Source organism: Ursus americanus, chromosome 5 (assembly GCF_024610735.1).
Source record: "Ursus americanus isolate L20-20 chromosome 5, mUrsAme1.1.p, whole genome shotgun sequence".
NCBI lineage: Eukaryota > Metazoa > Chordata > Mammalia > Carnivora > Ursidae > Ursus > Ursus americanus.
This window is the reverse complement of record NC_142131.1, coordinates 54,691,271-54,711,913: the sequence shown is the minus strand read 5'-3', so window position 1 is coordinate 54,711,913 and position 20,643 is coordinate 54,691,271. Positions and strand designations below refer to the sequence as shown.

The 20,643-nt window shown below is 44.1% G+C and overlaps 1 protein-coding gene and 1 long non-coding RNA gene across 2 annotated transcripts in view; one reads left to right on the top strand and one right to left on the bottom strand.

Moving 5' to 3' along the window:
- The first annotated feature begins 812 nt into the window (after nucleotides 1-812).
- Nucleotides 813-20,643, top strand: part of LOC148110114 (uncharacterized) — a 32,880-nt gene continuing 13,049 nt past the window's right edge. The window contains exons 1-2 of the long non-coding RNA XR_015724557.1: nucleotides 813-914; nucleotides 1,754-1,977. This is a non-coding gene — a long non-coding RNA (uncharacterized LOC148110114). The remainder of the gene's footprint in view (nucleotides 915-1,753; nucleotides 1,978-20,643) is intronic.
- ETF1 (eukaryotic translation termination factor 1) overlaps nucleotides 11,509-20,643 on the bottom strand; it is a 29,244-nt gene continuing 20,109 nt past the window's right edge. The window contains exons 5-11 of the mRNA XM_045794585.2: nucleotides 18,996-19,134; nucleotides 18,004-18,194; nucleotides 16,392-16,521; nucleotides 15,688-15,843; nucleotides 15,254-15,318; nucleotides 14,292-14,439; nucleotides 11,509-13,822 (exon numbers count right to left, since the gene is read on the bottom strand). Coding sequence (XP_045650541.1) covers nucleotides 13,740-13,822; nucleotides 14,292-14,439; nucleotides 15,254-15,318; nucleotides 15,688-15,843; nucleotides 16,392-16,521; nucleotides 18,004-18,194; nucleotides 18,996-19,134 — 912 coding nt within the window. The 3' untranslated portion in view covers nucleotides 11,509-13,739. The remainder of the gene's footprint in view (nucleotides 13,823-14,291; nucleotides 14,440-15,253; nucleotides 15,319-15,687; nucleotides 15,844-16,391; nucleotides 16,522-18,003; nucleotides 18,195-18,995; nucleotides 19,135-20,643) is intronic.

Sequence of the window (20,643 nt, the reverse complement as noted above, 5' to 3'; positions counted from 1 at the left end):
TTATTACCTCAATTTCACCTATGAGGAAATTAAGATTCAGGGAAGGTAACTACCTTCCCAGCATCGACCAGTTGGTTAAGCGGAGAAGCTGGGATTGGAACCCTGTGTAAACCTCACAGACTCGAAGGGAAAACCAGACCTTAAAGTTGCCCTATTTTCTTCTGGAAAGATCTTTTCTGAAGCCGTCACCTCCAAGACAGCCCTTCATCCAGGTCCCCAAGAGTTGGCTGGGGAGAGGCTTAAGGGACACAGGCAACAGGTGACTGAAAAAACCGCCCCCGCCCCTTTCAATTGTTAGGGTGACAGAACTGCCGACGAGGGCCGTGCTCCCTGGAGGAGGTGCTTAACGGGAATCCTCTCATTTTCGAAGAGGAAACGGAGGCTCAGAGACGAAGCCGCTTTACTCAAGGTCACAGAGCGAGTGCAAGGCGGAACTGGAAATCCAACTCAGCTCCGCCAGGCGTCTAAGCCAGGCTGGATCCCCCGCCGCGCCGGCCGCCGGGAGCTCCCTGCAGCCCCCCCATTCCTGCCCACCCCCGCCCGAAGAGCGGCTGGAGGAGGAGGGGACCGCAGGGGGCGCGGGCCGCGGCCTGGGAGGGGCCCGGCGGCCAGGCGCGCGGTGGGGGTGGTGCGGCGCGGCGCCGGAAGCGGCCTCCATTCTGGGCGCACTGCCCGCCCCCGGCCCGCCCCCGCCCGCCCCTCGCCATGTTTGGCGCTTCCTCCCCGGGCCCTACAAGGCGCTTCCTCCCTGTTCGAGGCCCAAACAAGGCGCTTCCTTCCCGGCGCGGCTGGCAGACGGCCCGCGGGCGGCTGTGGGCGGGAGCCAGCGGCCAGGGGACCCGCTGCCAAGGAGGGGGCGGCCGGCGGCGCTGGGAACGCGCGGCCTGGCCTCCTCGCGGCCGGGCCTGGCTGAGGTAAACGCGGACAGGCGGACTTGGGAGTCTGCATGTAGGCAGCGTGCCTTCCTCCGTCCCCAGAAGGGCTGAGGTTCCCACCAGTCCTACCGGTTTCATTTTTTGCCCCCCTGTACACCCCCATTTCTGAACACAGCACACCTTGCTGGAGAGCCCTCCGCGGCCCCCAGCCCAGGGCCTGAAGCCCAAACTCCTAACCCTGGTGTGAAGGCCAGTTCCGCTTGTTGTTGCAAGTGGCTGTTTGGTATTTGTCCTTTCCTCCCTCCTTGCTGTTTGTTGCGTCTTCCTGCCTTTACTCGAGCTGTCGTCGGCTCTGCCTGGAATGCCCTTCCCACACCATTCTCGTAGAACTCCTGCTCATCCTTTACTTGGTTGAGACATGTGGCCATCTGGAAATCCTTCCCACCCCCAACTGCTAGGCATGTCATGTGTAATGACACAGTATTGTACACCGCTTATTTATTGAGACTGCTATTTGATCTCACTCATCGTTGCATTCCTGGTGCCTAACTCAGTGAGAGTTGTATCTGGTGAGGAAAAAGACGGAAAGGACTCCGTTTTAGACCCCAGTGCCGTTTCACCATGGACAGGGGTCCCTGACTTTAGGTCTGGCCCCTAACACGCTGTGCTCCTTGCGGTGTGGAGTTTCATGAGCCCCAGAACTCTACATAAATAGTTTGACTCTTTAGGGAAGGTTGGAGGGATTGGGGGGGGGGCAGAGCTGAGGCAGGTGTACACCTGCCGTGGGGCTGAGGTCTGGAGCAGTGCACACTGGGTGCCCTCACCACCCTGGATGGCCCCCACTGTTCAGCCTAACAACTCTGGTTTATCCACTACAGGAACCAGCAAGTCCTTACAGGCCCTCCCTGCAGCACCTTCAGGGACTTAAACCTGGCCCAGCCACGTGGTTATTCTGATCTGTCTACCTGGAGATGAGCAAAGGTCAGAGAGAGGGACCAGACCTCAGCAGACCAAACCAGCAGCAGCTCCTGAACCCCCACCCCCCAGCTCTTCCAGAAGTGCAACACATCATCAGCATACAGGCTTTCTGCTGGATCAACCGGTGAGCCCCTGATTGTTCTGCCTCAGGTGAGGCAGGGAAAGAAAAGCTCAGAGCTTGAGTCTGAGTCAGGGAATATGCCCCAGAAGGGGCTTCTAGTGCCAAGCAGCCTTTGGGCTTGATCCCTCACAGGCTTCCAGTTTCTTGGTTGTGCACATGGGTGTATATGAGTGCATGCACGTGTGTGCTCACGCTCACACACACACGCTTATGCTCGCTTATGCTTGCTTACTCACACACACACACTCTGAATAAGGCTAAACAATAATGAGCTTTGTTGGTCTCCCTGACACCAGGTAGGCTGAGTGCCTGTGAATTGGATGCATGGAGAGGAGATGATCTCTAAGGTCCAGGACTGAGGGTTTAGGAGTTAGATTTTTGGGAAAACAACAACAACAACAACAACAACCTGGGTTTCAGGGCCTGGTCTGCATACCGAGGGCCTTAGATGACTGTGGCCTTGTTTTCCCATCTAAGGCTGCAGGCCCCCAGCAGCCGCCTCTTCCCAGCCACTGTCTAGGATTGTGGGTAATGTAGTCCAGAGGCCAGCTTCTCTGTGGTGCTGGTTCTTGCCCTCCCCTCCTCTCCTTCCCCCTGCCATCCACCACAGCCTTCAGCTCTAGGCTGAGGGCAGTACAGGGTGAGAAGGCGGAGCTTGCTCCTTGCAGGGCTGGGAGATCCCCTGCTGGAAACCAGCAAGCTATTTATAGCTGAGCCTAGCAGAGGGGGAAGGCCTGAGAGAAGCCAGGGAGCAGCCAGGGAGCTCCAGCAGCATCTCTCCAGTTACAGAATTTACAGGAACCCCAGGCGTCTGTGGGGCAGGCCTTGTGTTCTATTCTGGGTGAAAGGGCTTTGAGCCTCAGAAAGCCCGATGAAGCAGTAGGGATCCTGGGCTGCTCCCTGCTTTGAGAGAGGTAGATTAACAGTGGCCCTAGGGCCTGGCTTTTGGGCCTCTCTTAGGTGCGAATATTTGGAACCTGGGAATTGATAAGCTGAGACTTTTTGCAGAAGAAGCCAGTGTGACACCAGTAAGATGGTTGCCTGGTATTTCTATGCATTTTTTGTTCTTGTTTTCCTCTGCTTGCTTTCTCAACCAAGTTATATTATCTTTAAGGACAGTAACTAAACCTCTTGTCAGTGGCACCAACCCCCTCTTCATGCTGTAACAAGTGATCTTGCCAAAAGGAAAACCAAACCCTCCCTTCCCAAGACTAGGTTGGGTGCAATTTTTAGTCCCGCCACCACCCAGTCCTTCTCCCAGTGTCCTGTGCCTTTCTCAACAAAACATCGAAGTTTTACCTGACTGGGATCCTCACTAGATTGGGCACTCCTTGTTGACATGGATGGTGTCTATCTTGTTGGCTACAACAGGCCCCATTGCCTGGCATCATAAACAATTATTGAATGACTATGAATGAATGAATATGAACCTATGATAGCCAATACTGTTTGTAGAGGACTTGGTACATGCTTCACTCTCACATTTAATCACAGTGTTTTACAGGTTGGAAAACAGTTCCATCCATGTAAGCATCTTTCACCAAGATCTTGATAAGTGGTAGAGCTGTGATAGGAATTGGTGTCTGACTTCAGAGTAGTGCTGAACCATAGTAAGAGGCTGTCCTTATGCTGGCACCCAGTAGGTACATCTGGCTCCCAAACAGCAAGGTGGATGAGATGGTTAGATGAGGTGGGCAGACATGGTTGAACTGGCCTCACCCCATGACACAGCCAGTGCAGCCAGCCAGGAGAGCTGCCAGGGAATCCTCCTAAGAAACTTAATGAGAAAGACTTGTTCTGATCTGCCAGAGGCAGGAGCTGCTGGAGATGGCGGACAGGCTCTGGAGGCTGAGCAGTGGTGTTTGGGGGCTCCTCAGATGTTACCGGGGACCTCGTATTTCTGAATCCAATAGATTTTTTTAGTTCTCATCTTAGTTCAGTAATTTTCAGCAGCATTTGACTTGTATGTGATCATCTCTTCTTGAAGCCCTCTTTTTCATGGCTTGTATGTCTTGATGAACAGTGTTCTACTTGGATGTTAAGTGTTCCAATGCTTCAAGACTCAGCCCCACACTTTCTTCTCAAATATGAAACAAATTTCAAAAATCTGAATTGTCATCCTCCTGCCTAAAACACCTGAATGGCTTTTCATAATCTTCAGAATAAAATTTTAAGTTCTCAGCAAGGCCTTGAAGTTTAGCCTATTCTGTGCTTGTTGGCCTCTCTTCTAGTTTCATCTTCTGTTGCACTCCTTCATTCTCTGAGCTTCTTCCACACTGGTCTTCACCTGCCTCCTCAACTGTACTCTCTCCCACCTCCCAAGTATTGGGATGCTCCTTCTCTTTGCCTAGTCAACACCTTTGTGCTCAGTTCAAGTGTCATTGTTTTTGGAAAATCTTTCTCTAGGCTCTCTGGCCAGGTCAGAGTCTTGTGCAACAGATTTTCGTATGTGCCCCTCTTTCAGGTGTTAATTGTAATAGGAATTTCACATTCTTTAGAGTGATCCACTAGCCTGGAAGCCCACTGGGATGGCAATTGTGTGTCTTTTGCTCCTGACTATAATGTAGGGTCTAGGACAATGCTTGGTTGGGGGAGGCACTTATTTTATGTAACAAATGGAATAAACAGTTTATTTAACAAAACACCCTATGTTAAACTTAAAGGAAGTGAAAGAGAAGTTCAGTAAGGTTAAGTTAAATTATGTCCAAGGTCATGTAGTTAGTAAGTGGCAGAGTGGGACATAGTCATCTGGTTCCAGTGCCTGTATTCTTAAACTCCCTGATCTGTGCTGCCTCTATACCTGTTAAGTACTTTTTGAAAATAAAGAGAATGGGAAGAAGGGAAGAAGAAGGGTATCTGAGAGACAAAGGGACTCCCCCCTGTCTCCACTCATGGAAATGCAGAGTTGGAGATTAAGAATGAAAGATTAGGAACGCCTGGGTGGCTCAGTTGGTTAAGTATTTAACTCTTGATTTTAGTTTATGTCATAATCTCAGGGTCAAGCATTCAACTCTTAATTTCAGCTCAGTTCATCATCGCAGGGTTGTGAGATTGAGGTCTGCGTCGGGCTCCTAGCTGGGCATGGAGCCTGCTTAAGATTCTTTGTCTCCCTCACCCTCTCTCTCCACCCCCACCCCTTCTTCTTCTTCTCTCTTAAAAAAGAAAAAAGAAAGAAAGATTAGGATGGTGGCTATGCTTATAGTGAGCACAGTATAATTATAGAGTTGTGGAATCACTATGTTGTACATCTGAAGCTAATGTAACATTGTCAACTGTATTTCAGTTAAAACGAAACATTGGAATAGAATAAACAGGTCTAGAGAAAGAAAAAAGAATGAAAGATTACATTCTGCCAAAAGAGCTATACAAATGGCTAATAAGCACATGAAAAGATGCTCAACATCATTAGTCATCAGGAAAATGCAAATGAAAACCAGAATGACACCAGCAATGAACAATCCAAAAAGGAAATTAAGAAAACAATTCTATTTATAGTAGCATTCAAAAGAATAAAATACCTACGAATAAACTTTTTTTTTTTTTTAAGATTTTATTTATTTATTCAACAGAGATAGAGACAGCCAGCGAGAGAGGGAACACAAGCAGGGGGAGTGGGAGAGGAAGAAGCAGGCTCATAGAGGAGGAGCCTGATGTGGGGCTCGATCCCATAACACCGGGATCACGCCCTGAGCCGAAGGCAGACGCTTAACCGCTGTGCCACCCAGGCGCCCCCCTAGGAATAAACTTAACCAAGGAAGTGAAAGATTTGTGCACAGTTGAAAGAAACTAAAGACCTAAATAAATGGAAAGACATACCATATTTGTGGATTGGAAGACTTAATATCTTTAATGTGGCAATATTACCCAGAACAATCTACAGATTCAGTGCAATCTGTATAAAAATTCCAGTGGTCTTTTTTTTGCAGAAATGAAAAAGCTGATCCTCAAATTCATATGGAATTACAACGAGCCCTCCCTGTGCCTCAGTGTGTTCAACTACCTGGAAGCTCTCTGAACCCCATAATTTAGGGGTTTTAATGGAAGCACCATTATGCAGACATCATTGATTAAATCATTAGCCATTGGTGATGGCTAGACCTTCTCCCCTTCTCCATGTGGGGCTGAATGTTCCAAGGCCTGATCTGGCAACCTGGCTCCATCCTGAAGCTATCTAGGGGCACCCAGCCACCAGTCATCTCATTAGCATATGAAATGCACTCTTATCACTGTGGAGATTCCAAGGGTTTTAGGAGCTGTGTGCCAGGAGCTGGGGACAGAGACCAAATACATGCTTCTTAATCTATCACACTCCTCAACAATAAAAAGGAGCAAACATGCAACAACATGGATGTATCTAAAAAGTTCATTTAAAATGAAAGGAGGTAAGTCAAATAAGTGTGACCATGTAAAAGACTACATATTGTACTAGTCTAGCAATGCAGAGTTTCGAAGAAAGGCAAACTAGGGAGACACAAAGCAGATCAGTGGTTGGCTAGGGCTGGGAGTGGGAGCAGGATTGACTGCAGAAGGGCACAAAGCATTTTGGGGTGATGGGCGCTGTATTATGTTTGCATAATTGTACAGTTTTATTCCAAAGAATCACTAAACTATATTTACCAGTGGGTGAACTTTATAGTTTATAAATTATACCTCAATAAAGCCGTAAATAAACAATAAGGATGATAGCAGGGTGAAAAAATGAGTGTCCTGAAATCTAAGTGGCATCCTGGTCTTTGGATCAAGACAGGACCAACCCCTCTGCCTCTCCAAACTTAATTCTCGTGTCTCCAGGCTGCCTCCCCCCCCCCCCCCCCACTTACCAGGCAGCTCAGGCACTCCCAGATGAAGTGGGAGCCACCCTGCCCATCCCTGCTCCTCTAACACTCCTCATTCTGTCACTCCTTGCTAACTGCTTCTGCTCCTGAACGGCAGGGATAGTGCCTGCGTTGTTCACCTCTGTATCCCAGCATCTTGCACAGGCCCAGCACACAAGAAATGTCTATAAATGCTTGAATGAAAGAATAAGACAGGGGTTAACACAAATCTAATTTAAGGAATAGGGTGGCAGTGGACTGTGTCTATAGAAACAGAAAGCTCAGGAGACTAGGTTTCTGACGGCATTTGCTCAGCTGCCCAGGGAGGGGTGAAGCCCCTTTCTTCTGTGCTACCTATCTTCAGAATCAGAGTTTGACAGGGGTGCAAAGGAGGGCCTCTAGCCCTGAGCACAAGAATGCAACTTTATCTAAAGGAACTTCACCTCCTCTTCCCTAGATGACATCCTGCCCTGTTACCGATAGAGTCCTTTTCTGGAGGCCTTTCAGTGGGAATTGTGTCTTGAGGTGGTTGGTGCATCCCACCCCTTCCCAAGGAGTGGCTCTGGACAGCCATGTAACAGGGGCAGGTGTCCCCACATCACACCCTGATTATTCCTCCTTCTTAAACCCAGCTCCCATCTCCTACCTACCTTCCCCCATGTAGCAGAATATCCCTGCATCTTTGCCTTTACCTTAGAAGATCCTTGCCAGTCCTCTGGAGAGCCTCTCTCTGAAGTTTCCACCCTCCTTTCCTGGTCTCCAGGCTCCCCTGGGAAATGGGCTTGTCCTCTAGGTTTCCTTTGTGTGGGGATGGAGAACTGAGCAAAAGGGGCTGAGCCCAGGGTATCTCAGTAGAGTGGAAGAGCTGGAAGTCTGACAGGGAAACCTAGATGGGGCTAATTTGGAACCCTGGGGGCTGGAGAATCAAGTTAATCTACCCACTTAAGCCAACCCTGACTCACAGGGAAGTGACTTCAAAACAGGTTTCATAACCCCACCTGGAGGTTGGCCACATTTCCCCTCCCAGCTCTCTCTTTGGCATCAAGCCACTCACTCTCTGATCTTCCCTTTTCTCATCCCTAACAAGGGGGAGAATGGAGTTTTGATGAAGAATAACAAGACCATCCATGTGTTAAGAGCAAAGAATTTGGAGCTGTAACATCAGGTGTTCATGTTGGCTTTGCTAATTTGCCGCACAAGCATGACAGGTCATTATGTTGTCTCTGGGCTTCAGCTTTCTTTTCTTTTTAATAAGGGGACTAAAGTAGCAAGGTCCCCTTAAAGTACTAAAATTTTGATTCCTTAAGAAGTGAAAGTATGGGGCAACAGAAGAGCTGTATAAACGTCTGACTGTAAGACAAAGGACTAGAGTGTTTAATGACACACTTATCCTGAGAATGGGCTCTGGGCTCCCAGGTACGGCTCTGCCTCCTTCCCACCATCCCCAGGGTTGCTCACTAAGCTAGGGGTCTGTGAAGCCCTGTATTTTACACGGCCTCATCTCATCCATCCAGCACCAGACCAACCCCAAAGTGATATTTTTTTTTTAAATATTTTATTTTTAAAGTAATCTGTAGAGATTACACCTAATGTGGTGCTTTAACTCAACCCAGAGATCAAGAGTCGTATGCTCTACTGACTGAGCCAGTTAGGTGCCCCCAACCCCACAGTGATTTTATCTCTGAGGCATGTGACAGCAGCTCCTCTCTTGGCCCTGCCTTTACTCTCTTCTTTCCAATCTGGGCCCAACTCCCAGGCATAGTCCCCCAGCCCTACTGGCTAACTGGCTAAGGATTTCTCCTGAGCTATAAACCCTGTGGCAGAACTAACTTTTAAATGTTGACCTTTGAGTCAAACCCACATCCTGAGTGAAAACCAAACTTGAGTGAAGAATTAAACCAAAGTTGTGTTTTAAATTCCTTGTGAACCAGTTCGAACCTAATACCATTATCACACTGTTCTATAATGGATGTTTGTGATGATTCTAAACTGTTAAAGATAGTTAAATAATGCTGTTTTACTTCTATATTTCTGAAATTTCATAATTTTCCTTAATGACTAGGTCTTATTATAATACTTCAATGTATATTTCCTGAGAAAAAGGTTATTCTCTTATATAACCACAGTAATCAAATTCAGGAGACTTAACATTAATACAGTATTTTTATCTATAGTCCACATTCCAATTCCTTTAATTGTTCTGCTGATGACATATTAAGAGCAGGGGCAGATGCCCTAGTCTCAGAAATTCCATTGTGTGTGTACATTCTTCTCTGAAGATGCTGGATCATCTTCTACAGAGTCCAAGGAGGCTCCTTTTATCCATCCTCAGCTGTGATTGTGCTGGGTTGACCAGTGAAAACTTGTATGTGTTGGGGGGAGGATGCTAGATGGGTGCCTTCCAGATGAATCTGAGCTGTTGGTTGTCCCTGAAAGCACAAACGTTGGTGAGGTGAGTCCACCGATCTTGGCAGTACCGGCAACTGTTCAACTGTTCTCTCCCTCCTTGAGCGAGGAATGACCTGCATTTACGTTGGCTTTGTAACCAAATAGACTTGTCTTTGAGTTCTAGATTTTGTCACTTAGTAGCTTATGAACTTGGATGGGCAGATATAAAACAATATCCACCTCATTGTTTTTCTAAGGATTAAATGAGATGATGCTTGTGACACACACAGCACTTGTGTCTGCTATTCAACCAATGTTGGTGATTGTAGTTATTTTACAAATGGGTAGCTCAAAGCCCAGATTGAGACTCTTGGATTCTCCTTGATGTTCAGTCATTCCTACATCCTTTAGTAGTTTGCCCTCTCCATTTCTTGAAACTTTAAGGGTAAGCAAGCTGTTCCAGGCACCTCTTAAAGCTTGTCAGAAATCTTCCCCACCAGAAGCAACAAATCTATTCCACAGCCAGTATCCTTAGCTCTAGCACCACCTCGTGGTTGCCAGCGCACACTCTACCCTGGCTACTTCCAAAGGACCAAGGTTGGTAGTGCAGGACCATAACAACAGCTCCTGTCTTAACCCTTGCAAAGTGCCAGGCATTGTACTAGGCATTTCACATGCTTACTGCATTTAATCCTGAACAATCCTTATGGAGTGGGCATTATTACAGGTAGGGAAATTGCTGTTCAGAGACATTAAATTATTTGCCAGAGTGTCACTGACAGAGCCAAGATTTCTATCCCAGTCCTACGTCAGATTTGCTCACCATGATGCTACCCTGATAGCATTAAAGCTGGAAAGGCTCTTTAGATTCACAGACTTCCTTACCCTGGTGGGAAGACTGAGGGATAGGAACTTACCTGAAATCACAAGGCCAACTCATGCAGAACCAGAACCAAAGGTGTTTGTCCTAAAGAGGTGACTCTTTGACCTGGGCTCTTAACTAAGCGTAGGATGAGCCTGCCAAGCAATATCAGATTATACCTGAAACAGCATTCCCAGACAGGGTTTAGAGTTGATTATCGGAAAACCCTGGAGGTGAATTGTTTTCATGTGCACCTCTAGTTCCTGTTGTTCAGCCATGTCCTCAGCACTTTTGCATCCAGTGTTTCGATACCCCTTGGCTGGTCATTTCCTATGTCCCTGGAGGCACAGTCCCACCAGGGTAGGACTTGGCAGGTGGGAGTCCCAGCAGGCACTCACTCAAATTGGCAACAAGGGAGAAGCTGGCATGAGGCTTAAATTCCACCTTGGCACTCAGCCCTCAATCCAGTGTGCCTGTCTGGGAGCATCATGGCATGAGAACTGGAGCCAGAGGACAAAAGATGGCAAGTGCTACAGGCCCAGACAAGCAAACAACAGCCCACATACCCAGTACTAGTGTGCTGCCTTCCAACTTTTGACTTCAAACAGCACCTACGGATGCCATTAGGAGGAAAAACTATATACCTCTGCCATGCACAGGCAAGTCAGTCCCTTCCCAGAGGGTGACTGGGTTTCATCAAGGCTATCATCTAAATCTGGCAGCATTACTGGTCAATTTTGTGAAATATATTTCCTTAAATAGGGAGAAAGGAAATAATGCATTACACTTTTGTTTTTTAACTAGGCTCCCTAAAACAAACACCAGATAGGAACTCTAAGCACTTCAATCTTTGGGAAAAACAAATGAAATTCTCTTCTCTTGACCCAACCTGGAAGGCTTGCTTTTGGATGAGGTTATTACTCTCCTACCCAGTATACCAGGTATGGGAGAACAAGGAGGCTTAGTTTCTGCACTTCTGTCTGGACCATTCAAGGTAACCAGAAGTAGAAAGAGGATCAACTGTGGAATTAGACCTGGGGTAAAATCTGGCTTCACCACTTCAGGGCTGTTACTTCAGCTCTTTTGACCTCTTTCATCACTTGTAAAATGGGCACACCATCTACCTCTGTGAAACCTTGAGTTACATGGGACAACACACTTGAAACAGCGTTTTAAAGAAGGGGCAGGTTTCCCTTTTCGTACACATGTGGAATCAGGGAAGCTACAAATTAGTTTCATCCCAGCAAGGTGAACCTCCTTCTTCTGATATTAACTTTGGGATCATGACCTCAGGCATGTTTTGCATATACCTTTCCATAGGCAACTGTAACAAAGAACTAAAATCTAAGGCTTGAAAAGTTATTAGCTATTACTAAACTTAACACACGCCTTGGAGAGCTCACTCATACTATCTCCATGGTTCAGACCTCACCAGGGAACAATCCTAAAGAATCTCAAGCACACAAAGTGTATTCTTAAATATGGTTTAATACTCTTCTCCATTTCTGTACATCACAACACCAAGATTTCGCTGCTTAGGATCTCTCTGTAGAGGCTATAGAGAATGCAAAGGCTACGGTTTTCACCCCCTCTTATTTACGTGTTTGTATGTGTAAGTGTAATACATATCAGTATATATTGATACACACATCAATATATAATGCAATATATATCACCAAAGAGAACACATTGATTAAAGAAATACAAAAATTTGGCATCATTTCCAAACTTAAATAGTAAAAATAAAAACTACAAAAGGAGCTGCATACCCTAAATGTATCATGTGAAACAACAAGCATATTCAAAAATGTAAATTTACATCCAATTTCTCTGGTCTTGTCATATCACATTAGACCCATTTACAATGGCAAAACCCTAAGGTACTGCTGTGAAGAGAGCATGTTTGCTCGCTCTTGGGTGTTCTGCAAACAAACAGCAGAGCCCAAAGCAAAAGCCTGTTCCGGTGAAGCCTCCCACGTTGGTGAATATTAAAGAATTGACTCTTCTCACTGGGGGTTGAGACATTAGGTTATACATTGAAAGACAGTCATTTGGACCTCAGAGTACAGTGTGAGAACCAGAAGCTTTACAGTTAAGACATACTCCCTTCATTCAAGTGAAACAGGATTATTGGAACGATAGGCAGGTCTGCAACCTGGGAACAAGGAGCTGGTTCAGACCAATAAAGCTACGAGTGACTGAGTCAAGTCAGTGAAGAACAGCAGTCAGGCACTAAAGTGTTAAAAGTACCCAATTTGAAAACCAAATGCACCCCACTACCCTATCAGTGTGGGAATGATACCAATTGACTTTTAAAACCTTTGGTCCTTCAAAGTCCATTTGGTATACTTCATTGCTACCACTGGGCACATCCTATACACTTTATTCACTGTCACCACCTCGGGCACGCCATAACCTTGTACATCAGCTGGGGTGGAGTCCCACTTAGAGCCCAGCTGTGAAGCATAAGCTTCAGGTTTTCAGGCCCACTTTTGGATCCACCATATTAAGTCCTTGGTGCCAGAAGCTGTGTCTCATCCCATCCCTTCCCACCCCTTCCCTCCCCACCCCCCCTCCCATAATTTCTCATATGAGAGGTGCTTGTAAGTCCCATATTTGAAACAGATGCTCCAACCCCACCAGGAGGTCAGGGGTTTATAATTACATGCACAGTCATACATGTCTTGTCAGTCGTTCCTGTGAAAAACCTTGCAGTTCATTTTTAAAAAATCAAAACATTCACATAATCTCATGCCATCCAACACAAGGAAAACACGACCACCTCCCTTTTACCAAGGACAGACCCAAGCAAAATAAAATATTCTTTAAATTTGTGTCCACTTAAATTGCATGTTTTATTTCTCCCAATCCCAGCAATAGCACAGAAGCCCCATCATATCCATCCCAAACTGGTTTCTAGTAGGCTAAGATTATGGGAACCCTTGTCAATGCAACTGATGCTAAGGGTTCCCAAACCCTGGGCACAAATGCGCCTGCAAAACAGATGGAAGGAAATAGTGCACTTGGCCCAAATGCTTCATATGTCAGTTTGACTTTGCAATGCAGTTTGCATCCTCAAAACTGACAGTCTGGAGGGGGAAGGAGTAGTGTGAGGGAGTTAAGTTGAAATTGCCTCCTATTAGCTCACCCTTTCAACATTAAACAGAGACCAAGAGAGAAATGGTTCCGACATTTCACCGTGTGTATTTCTTCTTATGCAGTCTAAGCTGAGAATGCCATGTAAATGGGTCACTGCGAAATGCAGCAATTTAATTTTTTTCCAATCAAAATAAGAAACAAACCAGTATGATCTCATTTCTATTAACTTTTGAAGGTTTACAGCAGTTAAAGTATTTTGATTCTATGTATGAAGGTTAAAAAAATCATTTTTTTTTTCATAAAATACAAGAGCAACCAATTTCACCATCGAGTAAAAGTAAAAACTGGGATTCTTTTTTAAATTAGTCCAAAGTGGCATTTTAGGAACTTAGTTGTAGGCTGCTGCGCTGACACCATGACAAACCAAAGTGTAGGGTTGGGTCTGGTTTTGTTTCGGTTTTTTCAATATCCAATGCTCATGGATTAAGTTCTGGAAATGTTCCAATTGTAAGGCAGGGATCTGTTTGGATTCCACCACGGGTATGCTCCTTGGGTTGGATGCTGGAGGGTGAGGCACGTTTTGCCGGACCCATGTCGACTACCTAGTAGTCATCAAGGTCAAAAAATTCATCATCACCTCCTTGGTATTCCATTCCCTGGAAATCTACTCGGTACCGCAAGATACCTGGGGAAGCAAATCAAAGAGTAAATCACCTGTGTTTATGGGATGGGGAAGGTTCACTTCAGTAAGGAAAGCCCAATTCCCTTGTAAAATTACAGGAAACAGAGATGGTGATAAAAGATGGTCCTAACCATGGGGTGCCTGGGTGGCACAGTCAGTTGGCCATCTGACTCTTGGTTTCCGCTCGGGTCAGGTTATGATCTCCCGGTGGTGGACTAAGCCCTGTATCAGGTTCCGCACTCAGCAGAGTCTGCGTGGGTTTGTCTCTCCATCTCCCTCTGTCCCTCCCCACCATGCGCACATGCTCTCCTCTCTCAAATGAATAAATCTTTTAAAAAGGGTCCCAACCAAGGAAACCTCCTGCCTTGGTGGATAAGTGCACCATGCCTGAAGTAACTTGACTTTGGGATAGCCAGAAAAGCTTTGGCTTGAGATCCTGGCCTTAGGTTTACTTTCCTTACTTGCTACTCACCTCCAATTCCACCAAATCCTTTCACAAACTGGGATCCTTCTTGTGACTTATCTGTGACAATTTCCAACGTAGCTCCAAATTTTTTATAGTTGTTAGCAAACCATTCCAGCAGGGGCATGCTCTCAATCAGCTCATGTTCTTGTCCTGTCTACAAGGGTGACCATGAGATACAGAAAAAATGGGATCAGGCTATATCAAGGCTTAGTGACCCTATCCTCCCCATCCATCGTCATTCTCATTCTCCCTCTCATTAAGTGGGTGTACAAGTCTCTATATGAATTGTGGTTTCTAGTGATATAATTCTAATAGCGTAGAAATTCTATTTCAAATAATATTCCTCCTCAGGCTCTGGTTCAGTGATGTAATGTCAACACACACTTAGCAGTTTTTCAACTTCTGGTTCCTGTTGTTTCTAAAGTCAGGCTGTTGTAAAGTGTCTCCAGGCAGCACTCATTTAACAACCCAGAAGAGACACATCAGAACTGCTTTAGGAGTAGCCTTGTTAAAAAACAAAAACAAAGTCCTTCAACTCACAATTTGAGGAAGCTACTACCCCTAAGGGTTCTGTGCTGGGCAGGTGACACGTGAAGCTGTGGTGATGCATTTAGACTAAACCTGCAGAAGGTGTTTCAGTGTAAGAGCTGATAAAATGAGCGAAGAATGCACACATTCGCAGTGCAGAAGAGGCACGAGTCAGTCAAATCTCTACTATTTCAAGAATAAGAATGCTTAACTACTTTAAAAATAACGAACCACAGTAACCATGGCATGGCCTCCTTCCTTGGAGTAAGAGTGGTATGTAGCAGATAAGAGGTGATCACCTCCTGCTGCTCCCCCCACCCCTCCACCTGCCAACAGTATGAAACTTGGTTTCCCAAGGCAGATACTCTATGCTACCAGTGCTCTAACATGGATTTATGTTCCCTTGCATGTATCAGCAAATTAGGAAAACAACCACTTACCTCTTTGTCTGTGAAATGAGATTTATCCTTTTCTTGTTCTGGAGTTAGATAGAGAATTTTCTCCTCTGTAGCATTGGGGAAAAAATGTGTTAACCTGGTTCTCACACACTAACAGATAAAAGTCTCATGGGGTAAGTCAGGTTAGGTCAAACGGTTTCTGAATTCCTCCTATCAACCTTCTTTTCATAAACATATTAGTCTGCATGCACTGAGTGTCTACCAGGTACCCTGCTCCTACCATACATAAACATCAAAGACATTCAAGATATAGTTCTTGTCCTCAGGAAATTTAACAGTCTTAAGCAGACATTCATCAGTTCGAGCAGAACAATTTATGCAGAATGAAGCCACCTCCCTCAAATCTCTACCTCAGGTTTCCAGAACAGAGGTCACTAACAAAAAAGCAATCTTATTTTATTTTCTAATTCTCATACCTTCTGTGCCTTGACAATGAAGAACGTATCTCATTATATCCAGATTTTCATAGACTATTAGAATCTCTACAGCTCCCATTTCTAAAGCCTTTAGTGTATCTTCAACTCCAAAACAGTACTTGCCCGTGTCCTGGCTGATTTCATCAAAGTATCGTCCTGTGATTAGGAACAGGTCAGTAAGTACACATATTAAAGTTTCCTTTGTAGATAAAGACTTTCTTGCTCAAAACCCGAGAGAGGGGAAAATAATCAACTTAAAAATGATTAAGTGCCAAAAGTCAGTGAAAAATCATACCACTCTAGTTGAGGCTCCAGAATTCCACTCAAGAGGTTAAGGGCTGGACCAAATACACAGCCATTTGGGAAAGTATGTGTGCTCCATTAAATCAGAAACAAAGCCAAAAAATGGCCAGATTAATCTCTAATTTGGGCTCTCTAGTCACCACTCTATTACAAAGGATAATATGCAAAATAAGATTGAAGTTTGGTTCCTATTGCCAAAGGGTAAAAACAATAGAATATAAGCACATTTATTAGAACTCATAACTAAAGGAAGATTAATAATTCCACTGAGGAAGTGAATACAAATGCCAAATCTTCCTTTTTTACCTTTTCAGCATCTTGTTATATACATAGAATTGTATACACACAATTATACACACAAAAACATTTCACAGAATAAGTAAACTGGATTTCACTGATACCTATTAATTTCTTCTCTTGAATGAATTTTACGTTGGAGAGGACTTCAGTAGATAACTCAATAGCTTGGTTGAATCCATTTTCACCACCATAGGAAATATCAACTAATTTTAAAACTTTTGATTGCAACCTCTGACATACACACACATTAAAAAAAAAAAAAAGCATCATTAGTATTTCAAAACACCAAGACCACTACTTTTTTTTTTTTAAAGATTTTATTTATTATTTATTTGACAGAGAGCGAGCGAGCGAGAGAACACAAGCAGGGGGAGTGGGAGAGGGAGAAGCAGGCTCCCCGCGGAACATGGTGCCCAAAGCCAGACTTGATTTATCCCAGGACCCCAGGTTCATGACCTGAGCCGAAGGCAGACGCTTAACAACTGAGCCACCCAGGCGCCCCAAGACCACTACTTCTTAATGGCATGCAAAGCTCAGCATTATGAACACTGAAGTCTAAGGGGAAGAATACAGGGAAAGAACCCAATTTATTTACCAGCAGGTCTCAGTGAGCAACACTGTCAAGGGCAAACTTCCCTAGCCAATTACATCACACATTCAATTAGACCCATAAGAGGCCAACTCATTAATCATCAATAAGACTAAGTTTCTTGTTAAGGAAACGGGAGACTGTCAGTCCCTGCCATATAAATTTGTAGGGTACACCACCACTTCTTTGGTTGGGACTTCTACCATAATGCTGTTCCTTCTCCAGGAGAGCATCTTGGGAACAGTGTTATGTCTAAGCCCATGTCACAAACCAAAAGATCTTTCTGGATTAAATGCTTCCAGCTAATCAGCTCTGTCATATTGCTGAGAGTTTCACTACTTTATTAACCTCCAGGAATAAATCAGAAAAAGACCAGAAAAACCAGCCCCTAGTTTCTCTAAAGTCACCCTTCATTTGGAGGCCAATTATGGCAATCCACTAAACCAGGAGCCTCCCACAGGACCAGAACGATTCTATATAAAAATGGTTGGTTTGGGGGGGGCGCCTCAGTCAGTTAAGTGTTGCCTTTGGCTCAGGTCATAATCCCAGGGTCCTGGAATAGAGCCTCACATCGGGCTCCCCGTTCAGTGGGGAGTCTGTTTCTCCCTCTGCCCTTCACCCTGCTCATGCTTGCTCTCTCTCCCAAGTAAATAAAACCCTTAGAGGAAAAGAAGAAAAAAAAAAAAAAAAAAAAAAAAAGGTTGGTTCTGAAAAAGAAAAAAGACCCAGAAAAGCATGGAGGAATGTTTCTTTCTTTCCTTTTTTTCAAGATTTTATTTGAGAGAGAAAAAGAGAGTGAGTGTGAGAGCAGAGGGAGAAGCAGACTCCCCGCTGAGCAGGGATCTCGATGTGGGGCTCGATCCTGGAACTCCGGGATCATGACCTGAGCTGAAAGCAGATGCTTAACTGACTGAGCCACCCAGGCACCCCTGGGGGAATGGTTCTTAAACACCTGGAATTCTACCAGTTCAGAGCTAGGTGGTTTTTTGTTTTTTAGAGCTAGGTTTTTAAACATGAACTGTATCACCTGAAAACCAAAAAAAGATGTGCATGTCCCACTACTCAATGGACCCACTTATTCCCACCTAGCAACTTAACTAACAGAGCACTGACTTCTCACTTACCTGATCAAACATATCAGATTGACTTAGTTCAGTTTTAAAGTCAGCTGATCCAGCTAAAACAAGACCAGCCACATTCACTTTGTCCCCAGAAATAAACAGCTGTACAGCAGTCTCAGCTACTTTCCGAACATAGTTATGTCGCTTTTCCATTCTTAAACGAGCAAAACGCAAGGCTGATTGACCTCCTCTACCTTTGACACAAAACATGGGGGGGAAAGGGCAATCACTAAAAAGTATAAAATAACCTGCTAATTAAAAACTAACCATGCTATTACCCAACAAAAGGACAAAGAGAAAAATCACTATTTCATTAACTAAATGTTTGGCATAAACTGACACACATTTTTAGAGAGTAATTATTAATTATTTTATCAAAAGAAGAGCCACAAGCACCAAGGAGTCATGAGTCATTTAATGATGCCTCTCCCATCCTCTGGATTTATTCCCCTCCATTAAACAGCTGACCCCCCTTAAAAGAAGGGGGGGAAAAAGACTTTTTAAATGTAATCTCTATTCCCAAAGTGGGGCTTGAATTCACAACCCAGAGATCAAGAGTTGCATGTTCCACCAAAGGAGACAGTCAGGCACCCCTACAGTTGACCCTTAAATAATAAAGGTTTGAACTGTGTGGGTCCACTTATATATGAATTTTTTTCGATAAACACAGTACAGTTCTGTAAATGTATTTTCTCTTCCATATGATTTTAATAACATTTTCTTTTCTCTAACTTAAAGAATATAATGCAAAATACAACATAACATAACTGATGTGTTCATCAACTATTTATGTTAATGCTAAGGCTTCCCAGCAACTGGTTATTAGTAGGTAAGTTTTTGGGGAGTCAAACGTTATATGCAGATTTTTCAGTAAAAGTTATGTGCAGCCGAGACAGTACCCCTTAACCCCCATGTTGTTCAAGGGTCAACTGTACTATTTGTTTCCTTATTGCTAGATACAAAGAAAATGGGCTCATGTTCTCTTCCTGTGTTACCATGTTTCTTTGGGAGATCCACAGTGAATTTGTGCAGGACTTCTCTTGTGTTTCCTTGGAGTGTGCCAAAAAGTGCACCACTACCATCTATTACAATGAAGCCAAACTTGCTGTCATCTGAAAGTAGTGCTGTAAGGGCCTGAAAAGCAAACGTAAGTACCACACAATAAATCCCAAAACCTTTCGAGGGTCAAGACAAAATCCAAAAGGACATATACAAGCGCTTTCACCCCATCCAGAATGGTATGAATACTTAGAAAAGCCATTTTATGGAATAATTTAGACTTCACTATGAATATGTAACTCATATACAATTTTGAACCAGATGCAGGGAAAAAAACCAACAATATTGATGTGAAGTCTTTCAACAAACCTGACCTGGACACGTGAATACAAAGCCAACTCATATATAGGGTTCAGATTCATTCTAGTCCCTGATTTGATTTAGTGATGGCAATCCACGGAACATAATGTTCAAATTAAGTCTAACCTCAAAACAAAACAAAAACACCCCCCCACACAAAAACAAAACACCAAACAAAAAAACCTAACCTCCAAAAGTTGACTTTTCTATACAACCACCCGCGCCAAAAGGCAGTATTCATTATAGCGAAGAGTATCTTGCAAATCAACTCTAGAGTAGAGTACATGAGTAAAAAACCCAGAGAAAAAGATATAGTTTTGAAATGTTTCATTTAACTCCTATGGCTTGAGCCTCCTTAATGATACCAGGATATAAAACTCAATCTTATTTTAAAGGTATTATATAGCTAAATGATTCGGTTTTATGGGGGAAACCCCTCCTTCTGGGTTAGCATATAACTATATCCCCATAGTTCTGCCTCCTGAAAGAGCAAATATTTAAACAGTCTGTGAACCCATATAGATGGGTGAATTTTCATGATGGGAGTCTGTGCACCTGGTAAATGACTAATTGCTAGGGGCCAGGCTTTTTTGGAGTTAAGAAATACCCATTCCATTTTAACTAAGGAAGAAAATTTCCTTTAAGAATTGATGAGAAAGCAGATTAATCATTAAGAATCAATCTTTAACCATACCATGTCTGATAATTAGCATTAGGACATGAATGTTACGCACATTACGTCACAATCTGTTAAGCAGCTTGACTGATTTTAGGTTTTCAGTAATTCTGCCCATCAGGGAATACTTATGCCTCATAAGAATGTGTAATTATCCTGATTAAAGAGGACGTAAATTGTGTGGTGCAATATGTCACACTCATATCTAGTTATCAACATATCAATTAAAAGCCAAAGTAAACAAAGCTAGCAAGATTAAACAGTAACTTTGAAGAGTTAAGGTTTAGAAATACCAATGAAGCTAGCTTAATAAGTAAGTTAAAGCTAGATAACACGAGTACCAGGTATTATTTAAATTAACAAGACTCAAAATCTGCTTTCATGAAACTAGATACAGGTAAGTGGGACTGGATAAGAGCCTTCCCAATGAAGCTTTTGCCGAAGGAGGCTGGCAAGATAGCCAAGAGAACACTCTAAATCATCTATGCAACAAACCAAGATCCAACTGGAATTGGACTTCCTGTCAAGTTAGCAGAAATCATCCACTGTAAACTGTCAGTTCTAATTCCACTGTAGAGGTTTTTCCCTAGGTCAATGAAAAGCAAAAG